General features: G+C 36.4%; 1 protein-coding gene across 4 annotated transcripts in view; it reads right to left on the bottom strand.

Annotated features, from left to right (window-relative positions):
• PLCE1 (phospholipase C epsilon 1) overlaps window positions 1-16,313 on the bottom strand; it is a 149,663-nt gene that overhangs the window by 74,665 nt on the left and 58,685 nt on the right. For all 4 annotated transcript variants that reach the window (XM_064662890.1, XM_064662888.1, XM_064662887.1 and 1 more), the window contains exon 3: window positions 10,564-10,855. In XM_064662890.1, coding sequence (XP_064518960.1) covers window positions 10,564-10,855 — 292 coding nt within the window. The remainder of the gene's footprint in view (window positions 1-10,563; window positions 10,856-16,313) is intronic.

The raw sequence follows: 16,313 nt of genomic DNA on the forward strand, positions 1-16,313 counted from the left end.
TATATTTTCATTTCTTCTCCCTGTTCTCTTTTTTAGAGCAATTCACTCTATATCACTCTATATATGGTTATGGAAAATACCTGAATACACTAAGCTTGTATGCAAATCCTACCACCATCTTCAAAACAACCAGTACCTGAAGCCAGCACCTCTTCCTTTTTTGTGTTCAGTGCACATATTTGAATGGTTTGTTGATAGCTGTTAGGAGGTTTACATTCACAAATTCTGTACCCATAAGGTAAACATGAACTGTGTGATCTAATTTGATCCCTTCTACTTCATGGCAGTTACAGAACAGCATAGTATGAAGACCTACAACCTAGAAAAAAATTCTACTTTTAAGGTTCATTTTCTCTGTCAAATTGAAGACACTGTTAAACTTAAATAATAACAAAGCTATTTCATGGTGCTTTAAAGCAGACATCACAAGTAAGTTTCTAAAATGTTAATTACATTTTCTCAGTCAAGTGCCTACATTACTACAAACCCAGAACTGACTCTTCTCAGCAAATATGGCAAAAGCATTCTTTTCTGACCACACAAATCACTTAAAAAATATTTTTAAGTTTAAATTAGTTACTGCACTGGTTTCTTTGCTTGAATTATTAATGCCATAATGGTTTTTTGCAGTTCTGCTAACACTATATTTTGTTTAATTTATCCACCAATAAAAACAACATTTTAAAGATCTCTAAAAAGATATATGAAGTTTTTTAACCTACAAATTCTACCATGACCTTGTGCAGCTCAGGATTATTGGGCACCTGAAAATAAACTTGGACATTTGGCACGTTTGGCCCTTCTGAGACCTGCAAAAGTCTCAATACAGTTCCAGTGGCTGCAGTTCCATAGCTGGAGGTAGAAAGAAATGGTAATAATTTTCCTGAACACAAAGTTCAGTAGAAAAAAACCCCATGTAGTTTAATGGCTTTAGGTATGGCTATTTTTGGGACCAAGTCCCAAAGACTAACAGTGTTTCAAATCTGAATTCTTCTGAATTCCCATTTGAAACTTCTAGAAACTCAGAAGAAGAGCAATTTATTTGAAAAAAATCTTATAAGAATTTTTAAAATAAGTACCATATTTATGGTACTTCAGTAACTTCTCCACTTTTAAAAGGAAATGTCCATGTTAAAGAAATTTTTGCTCCATTTCTCTGAAGAGATTCATAAATCTGAGCAGGTGAACAATTTCAGATCAAATCTTTTCCAAAGCTAACAGTAACGTAATCAAGGCATATGAAGCAATAGTTTTTCCAGACTGAGAATTCTTTTTCCACCTCAAAGAAAAACGCTCTCAAAGGACACCACTCCTGCCCGTGGATCGTGGCAAAGAGAGGAGAGCTAATGCAACAGCATCAGATCTATCCCTAGAAGACCTCAACACTTCATAAAGAAAGCTGAAAATGTGCATGAAATCTGTTGTACCAAGTCCACAGGAAATGTAGGATACAAATATATAATTGCTGTACAACTGTGCAGAGCCCTTAAAATTAAGCACGAGAAGAAATTAAAGGTACTTTTAGCATCAAATTTTATTTCTAGTTCTTTTATTGTTGCTTTGAAATATTTTCAGTTAGTGCTTGATAAATCTCACTGGCAAATCACTTATTTCAGAATTATTAAAATCTGTAGCAATGCTTCTTTTATACATAACCATTATTTCCAAAGGAAATACTTAAACATCAGAAAACTATGTCAATATGAAGCCCCTTAAATAAAAACTAAACCAATTATGCCCTAAGAAAAATCCTCATATCATCTTATTTTTCAGAAAAATTCTTACACCATTCTATCTCAAACCAAAGTTAAAACCATTACAAAACAGCCTATCAAAGGTAGGCTCTGACTTGAAATTAATTAAAATAATTTTCCCTTCCTTTCTGGTACTATTACAAGGTATCTCAGATTTGTTACCATTCACTGAATAAACAGATTAAAAACATCATTATTTTGCAATTAATACAGATATCAGGGCACTTTTTTTTTCTGTGCTGTCTAAATCACTGAGGTGAAAATAACGGTGTTGACAACCAAGACAACCTTTCCATTAGAATGGGATGATATCACTTTGAATGGCGAATGTTTGTCATAGCCTTTAGTTAACAGCCAGATTAGGGAAATGGGAGTGTTACCACATAAAAGACATTCCTTTCACAGAGTAAAATAATATGAACATTCATTCAAGTTACACATGCAAGTTTAAAAAAAAAAAGTGTAAATTTCTTTATGACCAATTAGTAGCAAAGCATTGCTTTTGCATGCTGCTATGCACTCATGTTATTCAGAAAGGGGAAAAAAATGAACTGCCTTAAGCAACCACAAAAAACAAATTGGTTGCAAGTTATAAACTTGTATATGGAAGATCTAGGAAGAAAAGCCCATGCAAGGAAAAAGCAGCAGTGGATTTACATTCAAAAACACAGTACTTACTTATAACATTTGAGTCATCTATAAACTTCAGGAAAAAATAATTACCTGGTTCCAGTACTTTTAAAAGTACTGACATTTATATTTTGTCCAGCATTTTTCGTAATAGTCACTTGTTTTTTGTGAAATAAGAAACAAAGGAATGTATCACAACATAGTTTAATATCGAAATAGTTGCAGTGTGAATCGAATAAATGCAAAGCACTTTACCTAAATTACTTAAAATATTTATATTGCATTCCATTTCAAGCAAGTTGAAATACAAAATACACATTTAAGACATTATTTCACATCGTTTGTATTAAATTCTTACTTCTTTTTCCACCTAGAAACAGTTTTGTGTCCTTAAAACACTGTTATTGAACACAGCCATTACAGATCTAACATTAGATTAGAAAACCGCCACCTAATTTACTTTTAACTCTGGAAATAAAATTATCACTGTCATTTAACTACCTACATATAATCAGAACCGTGTGCTACAGGCCACAGAAAGGCAAATCTTACCAGCAAACGTGCCTTCCATTGAATCTTAGATTCCTCCTAAAATGCCAGAAGAGCAGGTACTTCCAGTACCACAAAAAGTCTGCACGCTGCACTTGTCCAAACTAACAGTCAGGCAACAGCTGCTCAGTTTAAAGCTACAAACTGTGGCAAAATGCATAACTGACATGCCTTGTGTAAGCCATGAAGAAGACATGCATTTGGCTGGCTCACCGAAAGGTCAGGTTACCCACCTCCCCAGATAAAAGCTGAAACACTAGGATTCGAATGGAAGGAAGTTTAGAAATTAAGGATGAGCATACATCCTGCTAAGACTAAAAGCACTGGATTTTGACAGCAGAGTTATAAACAAGAATGATTTTAATTCTGCTGGATTTTTGTCTTTAAATATATTAAGAAATAAGTTAGCCTATACCCAAGCTTTTGTACAAGTTATATTTATATCGGTGTTGTTTAAATAGGCCAAAAGTAATAAACGGAATTACTTTTGTTTTAGGAAACTTCAGCTGAAGCATTACAAAAACCATGACACTGGTTACTTTATTAGCAAATGCCCTACCTTTACAGCTATTATGCTCTCTGCACTAGTGACTCTAATAAAAGGCAATAGCATTAGCTTTAATGGGACAATGGGCTATGACTTAGGCAACCATCCAAAACACTTTCTTTGAGAGGCAAAGAAGGAGGAAAACTCCCTGAGGCTTCCAGAAGTGTGATTAACCGTACAGAAATTACAAACGGGCAATTAAAAAGACAGCATAGCCTTCAGACTGCATCAATGTTCATAAAGTAAGCAGACACCAAAACTCTGCCTTGATCCCACCATCATTACCAAGCATTTTTATGCCCTCTTTTCTTCCTTCTAACCTTAGCCTTGTCTACACACAGTTTACATCACTTTCACGAGCAGCAGGACTACATCAGTGAAAAGTTTGTTATGAAATTTGCAAGAGTACACAAGACTGAAAAACAATATACTGCCACAAGGAACCTTTCTCCATTTTCCCAGGAAGTGTGAGAGAGTGATCCGTGCAGAACTGGAATGTGAGCAGTACACTCAGAGACACTTTGTTTATACGGCGGAATATACGTCTTGTCTGAAAACTCTCTACTGGAGGAATGATCATGGAACGTGGCCAACACACCATTATTTTTTCATTGACAATACAAGCATATTCTTTCTTAATTGGAAGAATGACCATTTAGTGTTGTTTCCAACTTCCAGCTGAAAACCAGTACACTTAGATTTCCGAAAAACGCCTGTTAAATATGATAATACAAGGATGCCCATGGGGATACAATATCGAACTTTAAAATTAATTTTATTAATGCTATCAATTTTATTAATGCTATTTGACTACAAAAATACAAAATAAACCATCAAATTAAACATTTCTCGCCATTATAGGTTCAATACTAAAAAATTTTTCACTAATTATAAAAGCAAATATCTGAAAACCTAAAGAAAAAAATCAGAATGTTTTCAATTCTGCAAAGAAAACTGTACAGTATATCATAGAATTTAACAAAAAAAAAATGCATCTAGAGAGAAATAAAACAGCATTATCCTACTAAAGTGGATTTTTCTCCTAATTTGTTTCCTAGAAACAAGACTTCAAGGGAATCTTCGAGATGACTATTGAGTCATCTTAATGCTTGAGTCCTTGGGGTTTTATGCTCATGATTGACATGCTAACATAAACATACCAAAAAAGTTCCATTCTGCACTTTAGAAGTTCCCAGGGACACTACTTTTACAAGGCCCATTCAAAGAAATGTTCAGATCTTTAAAATAATAAACAATAATAAGCAGTTCAGGGATTAACTATCTGCACTTAGAATCCCATTTCATTTTTTCTAAAAACTAATTAGTCCTCATTAAAAAAAAATCTGATTTTAAAACAAATATCACTCTGCACAAACTTCTGCTCTCTCAGCCTTCATCCACAGACCTTAGCATGTTCTTCATTCCCTTCCTCACAACAAGCCTCTAATAACACAGACTCATTTGATGTATTTAAACTCGTTACTTTCTTGTGGTAGAAATAACAGCTGTAGACTACTGGCAAAAATATTGCTGTAAGCTGAGACCCAGATATACAAGTTTAAGGATCATCAATGTACCAAAACTGCAACATTGTACTGTTGGAACTGAAATCTATATAAGATCACCTGAAACTCAGTTCTGCTTCTTAACAGCTTAGCCCTTACACAGGTTAGGATATCCAGATCCATACAGACATGTACCTTCCTGTATCTTGAGTATGATACCTGTTATGCCCAAAGGAGTAATTTTACAGATGAAAATATTTTTAATTCTTTTACTTAGATTATTTATACTGGTTAACTTCAATCTACTGCCTGGTTCAATTATGTGCCTATCTTGCAGTAATACACCCTACTGAACCCAGAAAGAAGACTATAAGGGCAAGACAAGCTATACTGGCAGAACTTAAATTTTTGTCCCTATAATGTATTAAACACGATAGATTCAAGGAAATTTTTGTTAAATTAATATTGGCAAGGATCCTCCTTAAGTCTTTCTCTACTACCCCTCTGACCAATCTGGCTGCAACTAGGCCTGGCCAGAGAGTGACAGGTTCAAGAGACTGATGGCAGTGATCTTTTCCTTCTGCCAGTTTACAGAGACAATCATCATAGCCAGCTCCAGATAGTCCCAGATGTCCCTAGATTTACAGCTGTCCTCGAAAATCTTCCTCCTCCATCCTGCCATCTCAGCCTTGATCTGTACTTCCTGCTATGTCCCCTTCATTCTCTTCCTAACCAGGTGATCTGTACGTGTTCCTGCTCTTCTTGATATACATCTTGGAGGCAACACAGCAGGCATAAAATCCTTGTCACCTGACTCACACTCTTGCCTCAGGCCACATTATCTACATACCGTGTGATCTATCTTCTGTATTTGATTTCCTCTCCTACAGTGTATTGCATGACTCATATTCTTACCATAGACTCTGAGCCTAAGACACATTTTGTCTTTCCAGGTCTTAATTTCAGCTCATTTGGATTTATCCCTCACTCTAGGGGGTCTTAACCTTTGTGCCCAAACACACACAGACCAGCTAAATCATGCTGGCCTTTCTATATCTGCGTACGTCAAGCTTGTTATCACCATGACTGACATACAGCTATCAGACAACTGCCCCAACTTCTGGCACCCTGGAATTTCCCCAATACTGTAACAATACACCTCGTGCAAAGGGTACAAAAAACAGCAGTGGAAAAAGCCCCAGAGACTTGGGCACCTGTTTGCTGCCTGTTTGCAGGTGGCAAAGTCTGATTACAGAAAAAGGGTAATCTCTAAATTCTGTGGGATGAATTAAGTAGGTTTTCTTAAGATCAATGCAGTCTGCCTCCATGTTCCTGACAAATTAGTTTCCTTCCATTCCTGGTCAAAAACTGCTGTTGTGTATTTAACAAGTCCTGTTGAGCTTTGTCTAGAAGATTAAACAATGATCAAACACTTAGTCTGATTTATATCAAAGAGAGTAGCATCAGACTTGAACAGCTTTGAAAGAAGCTAAAGTGAAAAGAATATTGACACGAAATGATTGCAGTCTGCTCCATCCTCAGACACCTCTTTCTATTTCCCTTTCCTTTTTCTTAGATTTACAAACACAAGTTATTGGGGGTGCAGGGGAGGGAAGATTACAAGTTTCTTTCCAACTATGACTCTAGATTTAGGTATCAAATGTAAAGTACAAACATTTTCACATACTCTAGTTCCTTCTTTAAGACACAAACCTTTTTTTTCACTTTCTATATAAAAATGTCAACACCATATACACTGTGATAATGACTGGCCCCTCAAATATGATTCCAGTGAAAGTTCTGGCCCATTCACAACTATGAGCAAACTTCTGTAACAATCAATTTTTAAGACACAGAACAGGCTGAGAAACAGGATTTCCTTCTTACAGGAAAAAAAATCTGGTTTCAATCCAAATCCCATTGAAAGACACTCTCAAAACTTTTTGCTAACCAAAAATTCTGAGTTACACACAGACGTACTAAAACAGTGCAGCCTAAATATCTTCAGTATTCATATGTGAAAATTATGTTCTCTGTAGCAACAAAGATGCTGACAAGGATGTGAATGTCACTGACCAGCTGTGGGAACTCCAGGCATCTGTAGTTCCCGGGAGTCCACTCTTAGACTGTCCCTGTGCTACCAGGACCAGAGTCGCAGCTCCTCAGTCAGGGAGCCTGACAGCTCTGTGAGCCATCTGAGAGCAGGGCTTGCAGGTTCACTGCTCCAGGTCCAAGAGATGAGTCTCCTACACAGCAGGCCCTCCATGAGTTTTTAAAGACTCTTAGTCTCAGATCCATGTGACTGGGAATTCTGGCTTAGGAGGTCTGGTATGTTTGGAAGCCTTCTGTGGAACTAACACTGGCTGATCTGCCCACAAAACCACCCTAGCTCTGGGGACTCAGAGCATTTAAGGCCTTTAGCTACCAAGCAAAACCTTACAACAGTATTCCCTGGAGCTGGACTGCTTGTGACTGTAAGGTTCATTGCACAGGTCACTAAGTAACTCCTGAAGGACTGAACACAAAGAACTCACAATGTGCTTGGTGCTAGAGAGGCATAAACCCAGGAGACTATCCCAGCATTAGGGACTCGCTGTTTGTAGGGTCCCTATTTCCAGGGTAGATGTCACATAAAAGTCCTAACTACAGAGAGTATAAAGTTTTTGAGAAGTCTTCCTTTTAAATCATGAAGGCACTTCTCATTAGAGTTACGGGCTCCTTTTTAAACAGACTGTGCAAGAGAGTGCTGAACTTCATCTCCAGAAATTGTAAACATATTGAAGGAAAAGTAGTGAAATGGCTCATACGTGGTCTCATATTGCATGACTCCAGAATAAGACTGGATATGTTGCCACACAGTGTGTACATGGGCTGCCCACTAGAGCAATTCAGTGGAATTCAGGAGTCCACCCACTCTGTCCCCCGTGCATCAGAACGTAAGTTACTGGTCAGAGCTCTAATTTACTACATGGTTTGTGACTTTCTTACCACAAAAACTTCATTCTCCCTCATAGTGGTGTACTAGAGATCGACACAAACTAGATTTTCTTTTTCTTACTGGTAATAGAAAAGGAAGAGGTTTTGGATTTGTGACCAAAACATTGTTGATAACACAGGGATGTTTCAGCTATCGCTGGACAGTGCTTACACATCTTCAGCCTTTTCTGTTTCTCAGACAGGACAGCTGACACCAACTGACCAAAGGGATATTCTGCACCATATGCATATACATGTATATTCTATACCATACATCATGCTCAGCAATAAAAGCTGGGGGAAATTGTAGGAAGGGCATTTGTAGTTAAAGTCTCTGTCTTCCCAAGAAGTTGTTACACATGATGGAGCCCTGCTTTCACAGAAAGGGCTAAACACCTACCCGCTGATTGGAAGTAGTGAATTAATTCTTTATTTTGGTTTGCTTGTGCACACAACTTTTCCTTCATCTACTGAACTGTCTGCAGCTCAATCTATGCATTCTTTCACTGTTACTCTTCTGATTCTCTCCTCCATCCCACTGTGGGGAAGCAAGTGGCAGCATGGTGCTACCTACTAGGGTTAAACCACAACAACTGTTTAACCACACCAGAATCAATATATTCCCTTTTCAGTGCCTCCAAACAACCATTAGCTTATGCTTGAGGTTAAATCCAGCCACAAGAAAAGATGCTGAACAGATACAAATAATCTTTTTATCAATCTATATGGACAGGACAATTTCTTTCTTAAAGTGTACACACCCATGAATGATAACTGCAACTCTGAATTCAGAATATGGCTGGGTTCCTTGCTAATGCTAATGGCTCAGACAGTAACATCATCAAGTAACACTATGTAAATGCTTTTAGAAAGGATCACAGTATAACTGAACATGAACCTTCCACATCAGGAAACTTCAATATCCTAAAGCTGCAGCATATCTCTTCCTTAACAGAGACCAGTACAGTAAATCATGCCTAGACCACTACAGTAAATACAATCTCTCCTATCTACACAGGTTGTCAGTGGAATTGCAATTCAAGTTCCAGACCTCGGCTTTTTCTCTAATGTCTCACATCCTTTGGTTCAGAATCCAACAATAAGAATGTACACCACATTCTCTGCCACCACAGAGACCCCCAAAGTGTGCAGTGCAAAGTGTGCTGGTACACAGAGCACTCATGTGCAGTCACTAGCCCAGCCTCCACAAAAAGATGCAGCCATATCAGCAGATCAGGGTGTCTGCTGCTGCTTCCAGTTTCAAAGCTCAGTTCTGAAGCACATGACTCAGTTCTTTTAACCTTGCTTTCCGAGCTGTCAGAGGAATGTATATACTTCTTCTTCTAAAGCACTCATCTGCCCAGAACAAATAAAACCCAAACAAAATAAAAAGGAAAACCCTACCAAAATAGGACACTGTACTGTACATATCTCTGTCTCCCACAGACAATGAGTGTATGTGAAGCTTAGTAACATTGCTCAACGTGCTACTGAAATTCACTCAGATGCTACAGTTTGCCATCTGTACCTGTCCTTCTTACAGTATTTTAGTGTCTCTCTCTCCCATTTGATTCATCTAAAGAGAGACTAATTAAAACTAGAGAGGGACACTCTTGGGGATAAAAATAAGACAACCATATCCAAGCATAAGCTATACCATTATTGGAAAAAATGAGGTCAGTATCTGCACTAGTTAAGCAACTACACTGAGAATTATGCACTGATTTTGTCATATTCCTGTTAAAGTTGGGCAAACCATAATATCCACAAGCATCACTTCTACCATTGTATGACTGACATACAACATTCTTTTGTTAGGGTATATCAGATGACGATAAATCTCCAAATGCTTGAGTAACTTATGAAATATTCTAGGCATTAATTAAAAATTAATCGATAATGTACATTCTGTGCAAAACCATCTTTTAATGCAATGCATTTGTACCAAGAATTCTTTTGTCTGTTTAACTTCCAAAATTGATCAAACTAAATCACATATGGAAGATGATCAGCATGGAAATTTAATATGCAACATCCATCCTCCAACTGGCATTTTCCAAATACACAATACCTGCAGTATTTGAAATGACCCAATACTAGAAAGATGATGTATCCAAGAAAAGACCAACAATAAATCAGTAGTGAACTGTACATACTTAACCACACAGTGCTATGCTGACAGCTAGCTGTATAATGACAATAACAACCACATAGAGTACATACTCCTTTCTCAGGTCCTGAACTAAGTCAGCCCGTGAGCAAGAGCACTTGGCAAATGAGGAACACCCTAAAAACAATTGCTTAGGCATTAAATTTGGATGCAGGCAGAACAGATTCCAACAAGAAAAAAAACCTGAAAAGGTGTTTGTTTTGCAATAAGAATCTATTCAGTTTAGCATGCATTTTAGTTTATTAAACTAACACATCTAGTTATTATGACACATAATGATTGCAAAGGAAAACATCGGAAAACATGAAAACCTTTTTTAACTGTTAACTTCATGTATGAGTACATAAACTACAGAATATTATATAGTATTAATAATTTTGCAACTCACCCTATATTTAAAGAGGATAGGGGTCAAAAAAAAATCTTCATTACCTTTAAGCATTGTTCTTCCAGTTGATCCTCCAAAGATATTTAAAAGACCACTTCTTGCTCCTAATGATGTAGTTGCTTCTAGTAAAGCACCAGTTATATAGTTAGAGAGTGCAGTCCTCTGTAAAGTGGCACGATATTGACAGTAAGCATCTGCTACACATGGTTTTACACAAAACCCATCATCTTTGCAAATACAGACTGTAATAAATGTTGGGAGCTTTCTCCGAAGATGAGGAATATATTCAAAAATATCTTCTGCTCCCTCCTCTTCTTCTCTCACTGTACTGAAGATCTGTGAAGAATGCAAAAGCATGGACTGTTAGTTTATTTGCTTAAGATAATACAAAGAACACCAAAAAGTTCCAAATGACCATGACATTCTGTAAAGTTGAACAACCTGCAAGATCTATGTATCCACAACTGATTTGTTAGGATTCTGAGCTGGAGTCCCAAAAAGGGTATTTAAATAAGATGTCATTCTGGCTTTCAATCTATGGTTACAAGCATTCTAATGAAAACCAGTTTTAAGGATAACCATTAGACTAAAAAAAGGCCACATCAATATACCTGGTTGACATTTAAAACAAAGAATATGCACAAAATTGCTTATAAGACTATTAAATCTACTGTCCTTCCAGAAAACTCTTAAAGATATCAGTAGCAGAAAAAACAGATCAACTCAGGGTTGGCACTTTTTCTTGTTGAGTGGGGTGGGGTTTTGCAAACAGAAATGGTTTTAAGCACTCTGAGCCCTCTTTCAAAATGTTCTGGTGTCACGTTCATTGCGTTACTTCCAGCCTACGCACAGGTCCTCCATCTAATATTGGTTTAGTACTCTTTTTCCAATATTTGTGATAACACACTAATGAACTGCAGCCTGTGGCTTAGCAACTAAGTAATGTTTGCTTATTTAAAGGAGTCTAATGATCAAAGCAAGAATCTGGAAGAAATCTTTTCATTTAGTGTACAAGGAGAGCCTTGATTCTTTTCATTCTTGTATGCTGACTTACTGATTAACGTTAAGAATTTGTTTCAATGATCTGTGCTTTGTAATTACAAAGTGCAAACTACCAAACTAAAAATTAATACAGGGAAAGGTCATTGTAACTGTCACTTTGACAGGTGCTATGACAATTTTCATGAGGTTGTTCCCCATCAGTTCTTACACGTACAGAAGAAATAACCTGATGACTTCATGACAGTTTTTTGTAATTAATGCCTTGTTTCTCGTTGCCATCCTTCCCCACACATAAACAAATTACAGCTATCCATCAACATGGCAGAAACAGCAAAACAGCATCCACTCCTACAAAGCAAGCACACATGTGCTCAGTCAGATGATAAGAAACTGTTTGCACAGTCCGTACACACCACATGTCAGAGGCACTGGCACCCTCACCACAGGACATACACGTGCCCAGCCATGTATCCAAGGAGTGAAGTGGCTCCCGGTACAGGGATGTGCACACCCATCCACTTCTGTCCTAAGACTGGGATCTGCCCTGTAACTGATGAGGGTTCGAATGCCCTGCTCCCACAAGGGATCTGACCCTCCAGTAACAGAAGTCGTGAATGATGATGTTTACTTTTCATCCAGGTAAATAAACTGCAGAAAATCAAATACAATCCAGTATATTAAAGCACACATTTGTTATCTTAGCTTTAATTTTTGTATTAACCATTTCTTGGGGAAAACAGTAAAATTTTGTATTGAAAATATATTTATTAATTAGTAATATAATTCAATTATTTGAAAGAGAACACTGACATATTTATTAACATAAAATAAAAATCAAAACTTTCACATGTTGACTATGGCTATATAACTCAATTCCATTAAAATATGGCTTTTGTAGCCTTACACAGTGAAATGCCATGGTATATATCTTTTTTCTCCTCTCCCTGCAAACATTCCAGAATTTGTTTGGTCTGAGGCTTCTAGAAACATTACACCTCTGCTTGAGCATCTTTATCTTCTTTTTTTTGGTATATGAATTTTATGGACTATCAGCAAGAACACATCTCTACCATTATTCAGAAAGAAAGTGCACTCAAAGTGGATGGGATATGTGCAGATCTTTTAATCAAGTAAGTGTCTGCAAGGAACAGTACCTTTTCAAAAGGTGTACTGTGAAATAGTAAACCTGCCTTATGCCTGGATTATGAGTGTGTCACACACAGCAGACATAATTAGTCTTTTTAGCTTGTTTAAAAAAATATTTAGTTAATGAATATAATTTAACTTCTCAAAACTGCAGTTACCATCCAAAATATTTTTAAAATTGTGTTCTGCAACTTATAAAGGCATGTTCTGTTGCCTACACAACTAAAATTTCTTTCAGCTGCCAAAGCAAAGAAACCATTTGTTGACAGAAGTAGGCGACAGTGTTTTGCTGGAGAGATTATACATAGAATAATGGTGTTAATCTCTTCTGTATAAAGTAGACTTCAGGGCACTAGCTGTCTCCAAAGACTCTGCACTTCACCTAACATTTTCAAATTCTGTTTGTTTTCATGTATTAAAGTTCTGCATGTGTTACCTCTGCTGCACACTGATGAGGTTACAAAAAAAGACAGAAAAAATACAATGTGTATACTTGTCAGCCACTGAAAAGAACTGAAACAATCAGAATAGCAACATATCCCTCAGGTAACTGATAGGGGAAATCACCTCTCAGAAAGATTGCACCAGGCAATTGGGGAAACTTAACCTTGCCTGGGAGACAGAGAAGTTTATTCCAAGCCAGGGCTTAAAGTTCATCCTCGCAGATGGAGTTATATTGATCCATAGCACTACCAAAGAATTACTAACGTAATTAAACACGAATGCAAACAAAAAAGAGTAAAATACAGCACTAAACCAACAGCTACCTGTCAAAAAGCAACGATTCACAAGGGCATATCACTCTTGATTCACTTTTGCCTTACATATCCAATTAAAGATTTCAAGGCCATCTGCAGTCTGATGCTGCCATGTTTCACCTACTACATATCAAGCAATAACTCACAAGAAACTTGGGACAGTATCTGAGTCTAAAAGTGTCGTGGTATTAAACGCACTGCAGTGAGCACACGTAAATGGTAACGTTTATACGCAACTATAGTACTTCAAGATTTACTTTGGACAATAAAAGCATGCATTCTAACACTTTTTCTTTTATCTTTTTTTTTCCCCAAAATACTTTTAAAATAAGAAATAAGCTGAAATAGGAAACTCCACGTACACCAGTATTCCAATGAAAGTATACTATGGCTTCAATAGATTTTTACTTTTTTCTATTTTTTTAGGCAGATTTTAATGGTAAGTAAAAGGAAAATGAAAATTATTTTCAACATAAAATTTTTCAGACTACTACAAAAAAATCTCCATCCTCAAATTCAAAAATGAAAATTAGTATTAAAATAAAGATTAAATTCAGGCAGAATTCCATCCTACAACCAAGTCCATATTTGGAAAATAAATGGAAAAATAGATTTTTCAGCTCTTAATAATGTATGCAACAAATCATCAAAACTTTACTTTAAAAAAAACCTTAGTTTTGCTTGTAGTAACTTAAAATGGTATCTGCAAGTTAACTTATTGATAACCTTCAGGCAATAAAACTTTCTTACAGTGACAACAGACATATTTTGTCAAGATATTAAAAATATCTTTAAAAATAACTATAAGAACAAGTAACTCATGGTGGCCTTGAAACTGTTCCTTACTTTTCTCTTACTTTTTTCCTGTTTAACCATCACTGCAACTGCAAATTGCAATATGTCCTTTACTCCATACACATTAAGCTTACCATGCAGAAATGGCAGGAACCTAAACACCGTAGCTCCTTATTGCCCTACAGTTTACAACAGATATTTCCCCAAAATTTAGCTGGAGTTCAAGGGTGCTGCTGTATTGCAAATATTGGATATGGCAGTTCATAAAAAATAATTGTTCTGATTTCTTACTTAAACATACATGCATCTTTTATTGTGATCTTTTCTTTCTCTTTTCATATTTTTTCTCCCACAGGTATTTAGCTTAAAACTTGGAGGCATGTTATCATGTTGCCAAACATCAAGCAGCTGCTTAGTGCATATGAAACCCCGAAACTGGAATTATTCCCACCAAAAATTCCCATTATAAGAGGGCAAGCTTAATTTCTCTAACTTTATTATAATAACAAAGAATATGTGTACCAAAGAAGTTCATCACAAAGAATAGTCATGAAAAATGATGCTTATTGGTACACTATAAAAATAAGAGAAAACAGGGTGTAATGGGGCTTTAATATTTTACTTCATCTGTCCAAACTCTCTCTAAAAACATCTATCAATATATCCTGAACGACAAAAACGAAATGCTGAAATGCAAGAGGTGTGTGTGTATGCTCGGGTGGTACTATGCATTTCAGTCTGATTTCCTGGCTGTTCACCCACAGAGTGTTTTTGTGATGGAGGACTGCTGACAGCCCATGCACAGCCTTCCCGCGACACAAAGCCTTCCTTTGTTGCATGTTTTTAAAGGAACTTTAAATGCCTGTAAACCAGAATGGTATATTAACAAGTAGTAACACTCAGGACTGTATGCCTTGAAGATCACTTAAGTATCTCCTTTGAAAACACAAAGGTTTTACAGAACATACAAGTCTAAACACAATTAGCATCACAGGAAATGCTGCTCTTTCCAAATTTGTTCTGTTCCACAAAAAATTACATTAAAATGAGGAAATTCTGATGGTGATTTTTCATTTTGGCTCTGTTTTTTTAGAAGAAAACCCTTACTAATATTAACCAAATGAAGCTAACAACGATCCCTTGGAAGACATGACCAAGGACCATTCCAATTGCTTTTACATGTATTTATTCTACTATGTAATTCAACAACTATAGCATGGAATAGTCCATTACAGCATATAGCCTGTTATGAAAAAAGCACTTTTGGCAGAAAGAAACTAATATGTCAGGTGAACTTGCATGGAGGGGAGAGGGCTGAAAGGAGAAACACACATACCAGAATAAGAATTTGCTCAGAACAGAAGAATGAGGCACTAATGCACAGTTGATCAATACTTCAGTTTTACGTCTTAAAAAATGGCACTTCAGCATCACACTTCGGAGTATTTACTCATAAAATTTAAAAAAGAGGTGACAGTGACAGTCAAATTTCTGAAATTTTGTGTTTTCTCAGCTTTATCTCATTCAGGTTATGACAACAGCCACAATGATTAGCACGACATTTCAAGATCACTGCTAAAGTACAAATTCATAGATTACGAAATGCTTTTTTGTAATGATTTTTTTTTAAAAAATGAAAGAATAGTCCCCTATTACTCCCTACTATTATCACCTTTTGGAAAAAAAGGTATTAGAAGTAGAAATAAACAAATTTTGTAATGACTTTTCTATCAATAAATTACTTTCCCCAACATTCTTACCTGAAAAATTGTTCATCTAAGTAATCTAAAAGCACCACCCAACATTATTCTGCTTAAACAAGAGTGAGGCCAGTAGTCCAAGGAACATTTCTTTTAGTTACAAATACAAAAGCCACTTTGGACATGAATATTTTTCAACATTTATCTTTGACCTAATTCATCATGAGAGAACCACTCATTTAAATACTCCACGAATAATGTTGTTAATCACTTGATTTTCAAAGATGTTGCAACAAACAACTGTCAATTGGGATCTGCAGAAATGATGAAATCTAGGAAAAAAGGTCTGCCACTGATCTGGGATTTAAAGGCAAGTCTTGAGAACCCACACAG

This window comes from Pseudopipra pipra, chromosome 8 (genome assembly GCF_036250125.1).
Source record: "Pseudopipra pipra isolate bDixPip1 chromosome 8, bDixPip1.hap1, whole genome shotgun sequence".
Classification (NCBI taxonomy): Eukaryota; Metazoa; Chordata; class Aves; order Passeriformes; family Pipridae; genus Pseudopipra; species Pseudopipra pipra.